The 12,442-nt window shown below is 34.0% G+C and overlaps 1 protein-coding gene across 1 annotated transcript; it reads right to left on the reverse strand.

Moving 5' to 3' along the window:
* Positions 1–1,150: 1,150 nt before the first annotated feature.
* On the reverse strand, positions 1,151–1,564 carry LOC149072412 (uncharacterized). Its single transcript, XM_089246811.1, has one exon. It carries the CDS (start codon positions 1,562–1,564, stop codon positions 1,151–1,153), a length of 414 nt encoding a protein of 137 aa, XP_089102937.1.
* Positions 1,565–12,442: the final 10,878 nt, after the last annotated feature.

Raw genomic sequence — 12,442 nt, forward strand, 5'->3', positions numbered from 1 at the left:
TGTCTCGCGCCCATCATGGAGACATTCAAAAAGTCTTTCGAACAACCGTTCTTCTCTACGTCTGCGACGGCATTGTTAATCCACCAAAGGATAAAGAATTTATCCGAGAACCGTTCTTGCACGTTGCAGTAGCACAACAGCTCATATTTGTTTGTCATATAAGAATATCACAAAAAATATTATAAATACCACCCGTGCATATCAGTGACATTAATACAACACCCTAAACGAGAGATCACTCACTTAAAAACAGTAAAATAAGCAACTAAAATTAAAAATAATCCAGCTTACAAAGCGAAAATTATTGAAGAGATGTCTTCTGCGAGAAAAAAGTAGCAGGGCAGTGACGTCACACAGCAGCTTTGAGAATACGCCCACTGATCCAAGGCGGTAATCGTAACATCAAAGAGATCAAACAACCCTTAAGCCGGGATTCATCATCATCATCATTCTTTGGTGTCCCAATTGGGAAAAGCTTAGGCAAATTTAGTCCATTACTCTAACACCAAGTAGTGTAATATGAGTTGTGGATCATGTAAATATGAAGAAATAACATTCTGTAGAAATTTCACAGGGTTTACAACAGCGTTGGGAACGAAAGGCATAGTATCTGTTACCATTTTACTGAATCCCTGTGCGTAGGAAATTATAGTAAACTGCATGCAACCGATAAAGGGGGCCATATCTAAATAATTGAGGCTGCTCCAGTCTGCGATATCCTTTTTAAGAAAAGGAGCAGAGGAGGTCTCCCAGGGATATGGCCAAGAACTCAACATGAAGTTATTAGAAAATAACACCTGAGATTTCAAATTAGAGCAGAGAGTTTATACTCACCATGGGTTTAGGTGTTTAGTGTAATTGAGAAAATGTATCAAGTTGTAAATGCTGGCTGCATTTACTCTCCACACACAGGGCAAATAGGTGAATCTGCATAGCCACTGTCGTGTAGGTGTTTCGCTAGGTTAGTATGAGCAGTGATGATCTGTATAACCTGTCGAATCTGTTTTCTGTTCAGTGAGATAAGTTTTTTGGCAATATTCCGTTGGGTTCCCAAAGCCAGCTTGGCCTGAACGGAGTCCTGCTTCGAGTTCCATTGCCGATAATGTTTATTTTCTATCAATTGTTTGACATCGCCTTTTATGGTTGACATCTAAACAGGATAGAAAGGTTCAGGTCCAGATAGCTTCAGGTTCGTTGCCTCTTTGGATATCTGGTATGCAAGTTCGTTTCCCTGGAAATTTACATGTTCAGGAACCCAGTAACGGTTGATGTTGTTGCCTAATGCTGCCAAGTTATTCAGCATGTCAGTGCAGTATTTGACGCACAGTTGAAACTTAAGGAAGTTATCAAGAGCCATTAATGCTGCTTGGCTGTCAGAGAAGATAATTTGTTTGCCGTGATACCCTTTGGAAATCAGGCTTTCAGCCAGTATGGCTATTGCTAGTACTTCACCTTGGAAGACTAGTTGTTTTGCCAAGATACAAATGTATCTTATGGTAGTTATGATCCACTCCAGGGATACGGAAAATTGCTCTAGCCCCAGTTTCGGTAATCCTGGAGCCATCGGTGTAACATTCGATAAATCCTGTTGAGATGTTATCTATTATATTAGCAACTTCGTTTCTCCTGGGTACGTGGATAGTGTAGTTTTTAGTAAAATTTTTGTTTTGGAACAGAGAGGAGTCTTTTGGCATTAGTATAGGAGGGATTTCTACTTTTCCCAAAAGACAGCTGTTAAAGTGGTTCTTAAAAGAAGGTTTGTATCCCATATAAGGTCGGTTGCACCAAGTACCGTTTCTTTCCAGCCTGTACATGGTTTTGAAAGCTTCTCCTTGTAGATACCATCTTAGAGGTGGTAGCTTAAGAGTAGTTTCGAGGGCTATGGAGGGAGAGATGGGTAAAGCTCCCGTGATAAGAATGCACGCTAGTCTTTGCACTTTTTGTAGGACAGTTTCGTAAGAAGTCACTGATAACGCCTGATGCCATATCACACAACCATAGCTGAGCATTGGGCGTGCAATAGCGTTGTAAATCCATTGAGTGGTTTTAGGATTTAAACCCAAAGTTTTATCAATAATTATTTTGCATAGCATAAGTATATTAGTGGCCCGTTTACCTCTTTCTTGAATAAGGAATTTCCAGGAGAGCTTAGAATACAGATGACATCCAAGGTATTTCACTTTGTCACATATGATTAGTTCTTGTCCCTTAACGGTTAGGTTTCTAGTTTCCCATTTTCTGTTCCCTGTGAATATCACTATTCTGGTTTTTTTCCGTGGAAAAATATTAGTTGGTGTTTGTCACCCCATCTGTCGACAGAGTTTAAAACTCGTTGAGCAAGAAAATCCTCAGTGCATAAATCATGCCCTTGAATGAGTACAACTAGGTCGTCTGCATAAGCCTGGGTATATCGTGGTCCTTTTATTAGATCAGAGATCAAGGACCTGAAGACTGTTCCATAATAAAGGAGAAAGGATTCCTCCTTACAAGCAAAATCTCCTGATAGTTCTTTCAGCTTGGGCATCAAGAACACGAGCAGTGATTGTTCGGTTCCTGAGCATATGATCGATCGATCCATCTGATTAACATAGGTGGAATGTTATAATCTATTAGTGCCTTATATAGAGTCGAAAGTAACGTTGTGTCAAAGGCTCCAAAGGTCGAGAAAAATACCAATAGAAAATTGCCCATTGATAATTGTTTTCAATTCTCCATATCAATTGATGAAGAGCAGAGTCAGTGGAGTATCCGGTATTAAAACCATGCTGGTTCACATTAATCTTGCCCATTAAATGGGGAATATCTTGAAGATGCCAGAGTATAAGTCTTTCCAATAACTTCAATTGAAATGAAGATAATGTAATCATTCTGGAGGATGATGATTTATATTAGGTGTCTTTTCCTGGTTTTGGTAAAAATATACCTTTGGAGCTCTCCTATACTTAAGGTATGTATCCTAAAGCTAGGTTGCCTTTGTAGAGACGAATAAATTCGTTGCCGATAACGTCCCATCCTTTTTAAGCCGGGATTACACTATAAAAGTTTGACAAATGATCTTTTACAAAACTTGAAAAAAAAGCAACCAATGGTTACATTCACTCGAATGCAACCGATACGCTTATTAGCTGCATTTTTCAAGTGTTTTGTAAAATAACTTTTACCAAAATTTTATAGTGTACTCCCGGCACTTACTATATGGTATTGGGTGAATGCTCGAGGATGGAATGTCTCTGTCGGTAACAAAAACATCTCAATTCTACTCTCTTTCCAGAGGCGCTGACATGAAGAAAACGTCGGAGTTGCTGGTAGTCCCGTATATACGGGACTCAAGTACGTACGCAGGAGGAGGAACTTGAATTGCATTGTCTTTTTTTCAGAAATTATTTCGGGAGGGGGGGGGGCTCAAATGGCCTCAGGCCCTAGGTTCGGTCAGACCAGACACGACCCATGCTCTGTTCCTCCCGGGATATAAGCCTTTTACCCGTGTAATATCCTTGAATTGTTATGGTTTCAATTGAAAATAGACCTTAAATAGCTCAACGTGACCGGTATTTCATCGAGGAGAAATACCGGAAATTGTGATCCTAAAATACGATAAACGATATATTGATAATTGTCACCAAAAACGTAATTTTTATCAAAACTTACAATTATTGCTAACATTGCTGAAAATCGGGGAAATATAAAGGCAATTACAAATCACATTAAACAAAAGTGTATTTCATGAAAAAAAAACTGATGAATACTTGAAAAAAAAGGAGAAACAAGGAGCTTAAATATATAGAAAAATACGAGACATTACTAACTGTCCCCAGAATAAATATTGCCATAAGTCTGAAAATTCACAGATTGTTGGTAAAATTACTGATGGGCGTAAAATAAAGGGATGCTGGGAATCTCAATGAATTAAAATGAAGTTTATGGAAAAAACGCCGAACATGATAAATATGCGAGATGAATATTTATAGCCATAATTATATAATTTCTAAATTATGAAAATTATCTTTATAGCAATTTTTGTAAAGATTGAAAATTCGAATAAGATTCACCGAATAGGATAGCAGCCAAAAATATAGGAACGCCCCGTAAAATACGGATCATAAGGTCACACCACTCATGGCTTAAACTGTGGTCCGTGAATTTTTTTCAGACATTTTACTGGTCCTTGGGTCAAGAAATGCTGCTCTATACCATCGGGATTCAATCGGCGGCACTTTTTTAAATACCTTTTCCAATCAATAAAAGGGTTTGGTAGACCTGCGAGTAAACAAGTCAACAGTGTGGAACCTACTTCTAACCTAACACAGATGCGCAGTGCCATCTTAAGGCACGGCCCCGGGGCCTCACAAAAATGAGATCTGGTTGAAATTTCCGAAAATTTGCCTGGTAAGGGCCTCAGAAAGATCACTTGGTCCAAGGGCCCATTATGCTCTTAAAACGGCCCTGCAGATTCGTACTCAACAAATATGCGCATTCTTTTACCTAAAATGTGTCACATGTATATGTTACTGCCAAAGCCCGAAGTTGACCACTTCGAACCCAGTTGACCCGGCCAATGTCCGAAATTCGGGCTTTTTTCGCCGGCCCCTATACATCCCTAATGAATCGGGACCATCACCGCGTTGGCGTATTTTTTTGTGATAATTATGGATATTTATAATTAGCCATAGCTAACCATAGTTATTATGGTTAGATACTTCGGGTTTTGGTAGTAACATATGCACATGGTGCATATAAGTAACAGGGCGTATGACATTTTATTGGCGAACTGTAGACATACTTCCAATTAAAAAAATTACCGAAGTAACTTGTAGTACTCAGATATATCGTTCATGTTTCAAGAAGTTGTAGAGTTATTAAAATACAAAAATTAACTTTTTGCACAGTCCCCAAATTAGAAAGTTGGTACCCCGACTCTCTTGTTGCCAACAAAAAAAAATTCCACGTTTCTAAGTGCATTATTCGCTGAGATATTCGAATTCGAAAAAAGGAGCAAAGTTACAAAAAACGGCATTAAAGACGGATAAATCGTTTTAGCCGCATTTAATGAAGCTTTTCGCATAGACATGGTAATGATCATCAGCATCACTTTGAGGGACAGGCACAGGAGTTTCTCCATAGAAATCAATGTTAAAATTGCCAATTTTACTTTAGAAATACGGAAATTTAATGGGGTTTTCCACCACATCAACAATTAAAAAAAAGGAATTGGATTGATTTCAAAATATGTATTGAGTTCGCTTAGAGATGCAAAGCCCAGAAAATTAATAGTAAAATAATTAGTTGGACCTACTTTTGAGTTGGATATCCATGCAATAACATTGAATTCAACTTTTTTTGATATCTTCTAAAGCATGAAAATGAAAATTAATGTCTCCATATTGTCTTTACTCCTAGAATACTAACTAAAAAAAAAGCTGATCAAAATTATATGTTAACCGCCTGTACCTCTACGTCTCTGTTAGTATTCTAGGTTTATTCGTAGGTAGTATTTTCTCGACAGTTAGTATTCTAGGGTTAGATATCAATCCATATAGTTTAAGATGTTTTAAAATTAATAATGGCTTACACATAAATTACATTGAAATCATTTTGTAGCCTTAATTGGACAGGCAGAGTGATGGATAATTTGAACTCCAAAAAAAATAAATAAAATAGAAAAAAAAAAATTGAAATATTTAGAGCCTATCTCACAATAAAAAAAAACAATCGATTTCATTTCTACATTTCTTTAATTTAGATTTGTTCTTTAGTTATGATCTTTCATGAGCTGCCGAGGAAGTCGCCATGTTGGTTACCTGGGATACGGTTTGTATGTCCCTCAAAGAAAGAAGGAAATATCATGTGATTTTCAAAAAACCACCCTAATGCTGTTTTTTCCAACATTCTTCCGTTTTTCGAATATCTCCATGAGTAATGTAGTTAGAAACATGGAATTTTTTTGTTGGCAACAACTTTCTAATTGGTTTTTTTTGGGCACAAGGGGCATAGGCAGAGATAGACTTGGATGTTTGGGGGGGAGGCATGCTCATTATTGCATGGGGGGCACGATGATGATGATGTCAATTTATATATGCATATATACATTTGATCAGTCAACTCCACCTTTGACGCTGGGGAGGCAATGCCCCCCCCCCCCCCTGTATCTCCGTCCATGACAAGGGGACTGTATGAGAAGTTAATTTTTTATTTTAATAACTGTATAGCTCCTTGAAACATAAATAACATATCTGGGTACTACATGATCTTTGGGTATTTTTTCTAATTGGAAGTATGCCTCTAGGATCAAGTTAGCCAGTAAAATGCCGTATGCCCTCTTACCTATGTACTCTGCATATATAGAATGCCTTTCAAATCTTAACCACTGCAGACACACCCCACATATTTCTTTTTCCCCTTTCTAAATGCAACTCATTTGCTTTTATGTACATAAAACATATTTTATAAGCAACACGACTGTGCAGCAACATGCTGTTCTTTGGGAAATCACTCATTACTGGGGAACTGAGAAGACTGGGATTTCACTGCTCAACTGTGGGCCAGTATTTAAAGTCTTTTTCTCGACATCATCTATGCGTTCTAAGGATTCTTTGAAACCTTAAGGACAATTACGAAAATTACTCATTAGTGATAGAGCCTGGGCTCCTAGATGACTGACAACGATACATTTGGAATTGTTAAAGCATGTAGGAAAAAGAGACTATGTTGGTGTTCTCTGTTCAGAACTTTCAGCATGTGTGCATACTTTCACACACTCATTCAATGGTCCCTCTACCTCCCTACAGTCTGATCAGAATTGTCTAAGTGGCTGGAGTTTGTCAACAAGACATAGATAATCTCAATCCAACAATTCAGTATATTTCAAACTTTGTTAACTGGGCAAATTTTCTTTAATTGTACTGTAAAGCCATGTCAATGATCAAAAATATCTCTAAAACAGGAAATTACAGACAAGTAGCCTTTGATAACTTTTTAATGGAACAGCAAAGTAAGCATTTTTACGCCATAAGATATCAAGGCTGTCATCTAAACTGCACATCTGCTAGAGAGGTATACCTAACCACATGCCATTTTGCAGCAAAGCGAAAGCTCCTGGATGAGCAATTTTGTTTGGCCTTAAATGGCTTTCACTACCATAAATGCAATCTTTCTTTTAAGCAATTATGTCGTGGCTCAGCAGTCTGAATAAAACCATATTTTTTCATAGTTTATTAAAGACATTGAAAAATTTTGAAAACTTTTCACATCTGAATGTGTTCAACACTCCTCAAAACGAAAAATATCTGAAATAACTTAAAATTTCACAACTAAAGAAAACTATGCCAAAAACAAACAAGAAATATTCTGACATTATACATTTTTTTAAAGTTAAAGAACTGTGCCCAGATATATAACTCTGTTTCAACCATTTCAATATACCACTGTCATTATATTCACACAAAAGCCAATAATAGAAACGGATGTGGTGTTTGAATTTAACAGAAAATTTCTGCTTAAATGCCTCCATGTCTAAGCCAGAGTTACAACCTATGTTTATTGAGTCATCGATTTGTGCATTAGTCATTAGTGCATTTATTGTCACAATAGTGAGGAAACAATGTAAAATATAATTCTCCTAACAATGTCTGATTGATTGAATTTTCTGGATGTTATGCCGAAACTGATATTTGGAAAGAAAAGTAACTTGTCTCCTCCAGGAATTGCACACGGTTTGCAAGGGGACCCGGGTTCGATTCCCAGAGGAGACAAATTATTTTTCTTTCAAAATATCAGTTTCGGCATAACATCCAGAAAATTGGATTTCTCAGTATATTTCAGGCTGAAAAAATACCATCGCTTCAATGTCTGATTGTTTTTAATAATTTTAGAAAAAAATTTCAATATATATAGGTATAACAATATAGGATCCATTACGAACATGAAAATCCTATAATAGAATTAAATGAATCGCTGCTTAAAACAAGTAAAAAATTTTAATTAACAATTGCCTCCACGCTAATCTGATCCAAGAGATAATGAAAAAAAAAAAATCAAAACATTAATTAAAAAAAAAAATCTGAGTGAGAATCTAGCATGATAGAAGTGAACCTTCTAGGTTTAACATGACAAAATTCACCTCAATTGAATTTAATTATTTAAAATTTAATTTAGAAATTTTAAATTTAATTAAATGCCATAATAATTCAGTAGTAAATCCCATGTGTGGCAGATTTTGTCAATTAAAATTTCTGGCCATAATCGTGGTTGGCTCTAAATCAGGGTCGTGGAGGGAGGGCTTTTTATTGGTTTATTTCTAGTACAGGAGTGAAGAGTAATAAAAAAGAAGAAAAGAAAAAAATGAAGAGCTCTGGATGTACAGCCTTATGCCAGCTCAGCCAATTAGAGGCTGGCACTGTGACATCATAAAACTTGCATTCACGTGTGAAATATACTCTCGCGTGGCGAGGGGTGCAGCGTCATGAGGGGGTAAGGAAAGGTAATAATAAACTGTCTTTGTCTGACACAAACCATCCAAATCAAACCCCTTTATTTTTTTACATGGCAGAATGTGTATTGACATCCCCCACCACCACCACAACCCATCTGTTTCTCGCACCTTCATCACAGAATCGGTTATTCTATAGAATGGGTTTTGAGGGAAAAGAAAGCATTTCACTTTTTTGTGATGGTTTCCTTTCCCTAACAAACTTTCACTCTTACATCGCTATAGAAGTTTTAGTTCAAAAACCCTTTTTATAGTCTTCTTATAACAAAATTTATACCAAAACACACACATTTACAATTTCATTAATTGATCTACCCTACTTTGAAAACTTTCTTTTTAACAAATGCCCATATCAAAAGTTTTTAATGAGATGTAGTGATTTCACTATAAAGTTCCAATAATTTTTTTCACTTTTTTTAATAATTTAATGTTTTTCTTTCAAAACAATTTTAAATGTGAAAAAAAATCTGGTCACCCATTTAATTTTTTCCCTGTTTAAGGGTTAATCAAAATTAAAGAAGCATTAAAAGCAGAGAAAGTGAAAAGAAAAAGTTGAACAAGTATAAGAAATAATGACAAAAAAGTTTTTGCTGTATAAAAATTGTAAAACCCTTTTTTAGTAAGTTAGTAAAAAGAATGAGAGTATGTAGTAATATAATAAAAAAAGGTGTGAAAATATCTGTGAATAATATACAAATTGAAAAAACATGAGACAAATGTTAAATGAGTATGTTATTTGTTGTTAGTCAGAAAAATTCCACTTTAGGAAGACAAAGCATCATAACCACCATAAACTACACCACCACCACTTATTAGTTCAAGAGAGCAGAAAATAAAAAAAGAGAAAAATAAAGAATATATATATATATATATATATGGTATATAGCAAGGTAAAAAAAACACTGATTGCACATTTATCAAAAACAATTACTATAACAAGGAAAAAATCAAAACATTTATTTTTCACTAAAAATATTGAGATCAGAACTATAAGTTTTAACATAAATTTCCCATTTATTTTGAATTAGAACTGGAAATGATAGTGAATGAAGTAACGTATATTAAATTTAATAACTTTGATGACTGAATTTTGTTTTCAGTCACATTGCACACTCTTCTGAGAAAAATAAGAAAAAGTGGTGTTTAATACTTTAGAAAAAAACTGAATTAGTTACATGGAATTTTGCTGGAAAAAAACCACTTAAGATTTCTATAATAGCTTTTTGATTAGGAAGTATTTTTGCACATTTGTTGAGTCATCTCATTGCATAATAACCCTGTCAAAAACTCAAAATTTTTTCTGGGATAAATCCAGAAATATATCATACAACTGATTTGTATCAGTTCTGCAAATTATTTTTTATTAAAAATAATTTACACTAACTTGCATGAAGCATTATCAATGAGAGGATTAAATATCCTATATATATTTATACCATCTCTATACTGTTTTTCCTCTCAATAAATTATCAAAATTCGCTATTAGCACACAGAAATAAACAATAAAACTTGAATACAAAGAAAAACATTTAATCTGTAAAGAAATTAAATAGATTACACTTTTCTAAAAAATAAAAATACATGGGTCAAATAAATAAATGGGCATCACAACCAAACAAACAAGCATGAATGTGCATTTACATAAAATAAAAGCAGTCTAAATGCATTTGTCAATAAAACAAACAATATAAAAACACAAATGTCAATATCTAGCCTTGAGTTGTCTGTTGGGCTTAAAAAAAAAAAATCCCCCCTTAGAAAAAATCTATATTTTTCAAAATGATTATCACATTTTTCACTTTATTCTTTTTTACAAAATAGTAGTGCAATTTCAATCTTACATAAAAATATTACATTACTGAGTATCAGAAAATCATAAACAGCAACACAAAAAACAGTGAGCAATATTATTATTCAGCAATACATAAATAGTTCAAATGAAAATACAAAGAACTCTTTCAGAGGAACTGGGCGTAAAAACTCTTATCATAGTATCAAATATTTTTGCAAGATAAAAAATAACAAGTTCTACCTGTGATAAATGCAGAATATAAATAGAGCTTATATGAGAGAGAATGATGAATCAATTCAATTTATTCTTTTCAGTTGCTCAATATTCAAGACCTAAAACTGTTCAAGCTATCCCAGTCCCTCAGAGAGTATATAAATGTGTAATAAATTAAACTAAAGAATGCATGGTAGTATCTTTTATTACCAGGAAACAAATCTATGCAGTTATTTGCACACATCAGAACTTGCAATTTTCTTCTATGATACTATTTTATCAGCTCGTTAATGAGGGAAAAAAACAAATCGTGTAAATACACACTTCAACTAGTTGATGCATATATATAGTAAAATCCCTCTTAATGGTCATACCTCAGCTATGGTCATCCCTCTTTTATGACCAAATAATAACTTCCCATTGTATAACAAAAGTATGCATTTCTAGCCTTTGATTAACGGACACCCAACTTTTACTGTCTTTTTTGTCCCATTGGTATCCCTAAAAGAGAGGTTTTACTGTATATACATACATACACAAGTATAGTAGACCAGTGTTTCTCAACTACCAGGCCCTGGCAAAGAGTCAAACTGGGCTGTGAGTGATTCATCATTTCATATATTCCCATTCGTATCCCATTAGTCGTGTTTATGAAGGAGCCTTCCACTAAAAAAAAGAACATTACTGGGCCACGGTCTTCCAAAGAGTGAGAACCACAGTATTAGACTAAATATTTATCTTAGAATAAAAAATAAACAAAATACTAGTAATGCGGCCAAAAGATAATTTTTTTCACAAGAATTAAAACTTGAAGCAAAGAAAAAATAAAAGAGATCATTACATTACACTTTGCAGTTTTATCCTTTCTCAGCACTTTTTGTTGGATGCTGAGAAAATTCTAATTATTTTGCTTCCATGATATATCATCAACAAAAAAAGCATCTATAGTCATCAATAAATAAATATGAATAAAAAAAACTGCAATTGTGTGTGAATCAAAGTTTTTAAGCTATTCTGGAACTTTTAATTATTTTTGTTTTTAAATTTCAATTTTATTTTCCTTTTATCTTAATTATTGATTCAAAACATATGAAGAAGACACACTGCAACAATTTTCTTCCTTGTTATTAAGTACTCTGAGATTGAATACCACCAATGGGAAAAAATTTTGGGCAAGAATTCACAAAATTAACTAAGGAAAAAAAACAATAACTGATGCATAATAATGAAAAACAATTTTAAAAATGAACAGTACAATTATCTACAAATAATATTTAAAAATGGAATATTGCCTGCATCATCTTATTTCTAAGAATTTCATGAATTATATAAATACTAAAAAAGGAAAACAAATCTAATGCCTCTAACATATTAAGTATATAAATAAATATAATTCAGAAATTCAGTGAATAGCAATGAATTTTTTTCACTCAAACAAGTAAAATTCTAAGTTAAATAAATGTTCTGTGTGTGACAAATTTGCTAATCTTTAGAACTTAATGTATGATTGTTTTCCAATTTTTTTTGCATTTTGAAAGATATTATTTCAGGCTCTTTTTTTTCTATCTTAGACATTACAGAGCCGGTAAAATGTAAAAAAAAAGTTATAAGAAAAAATATTATTGCTGTTATTTCCCTCATTCTTACACTATTTTGAAGTTATACTGGTAAAGGTAAAATATTTCATAGCAAGTTACAATATAATGCATATAATACATTGCATGGTTACACACAGTCAAACCTCCATTTGAAGGACACTCTAAATAAGGGGTACCTCTATTTATGGAGAGATGTTTTGATCTGTGTCCTATTGAATAAGAACTAATTTACCTCTGAATAAAGGACACCTCTATTTAAGGGACAAAAAGACTGGTCGCATGAGTATCCCTTATTGAGAGGTTCCACAGCATATACTAATTGATTTGATGATAACTGCAAAATCTTGAATACAA

Source organism: Pholcus phalangioides, unplaced genomic scaffold, assembly GCF_987345545.1.
Source record: "Pholcus phalangioides strain wild (caught in Gottingen) unplaced genomic scaffold, Ppha-v1.0 ptg000017l_1, whole genome shotgun sequence".
Lineage (NCBI taxonomy): Eukaryota > Metazoa > Arthropoda > Arachnida > Araneae > Pholcidae > Pholcus > Pholcus phalangioides.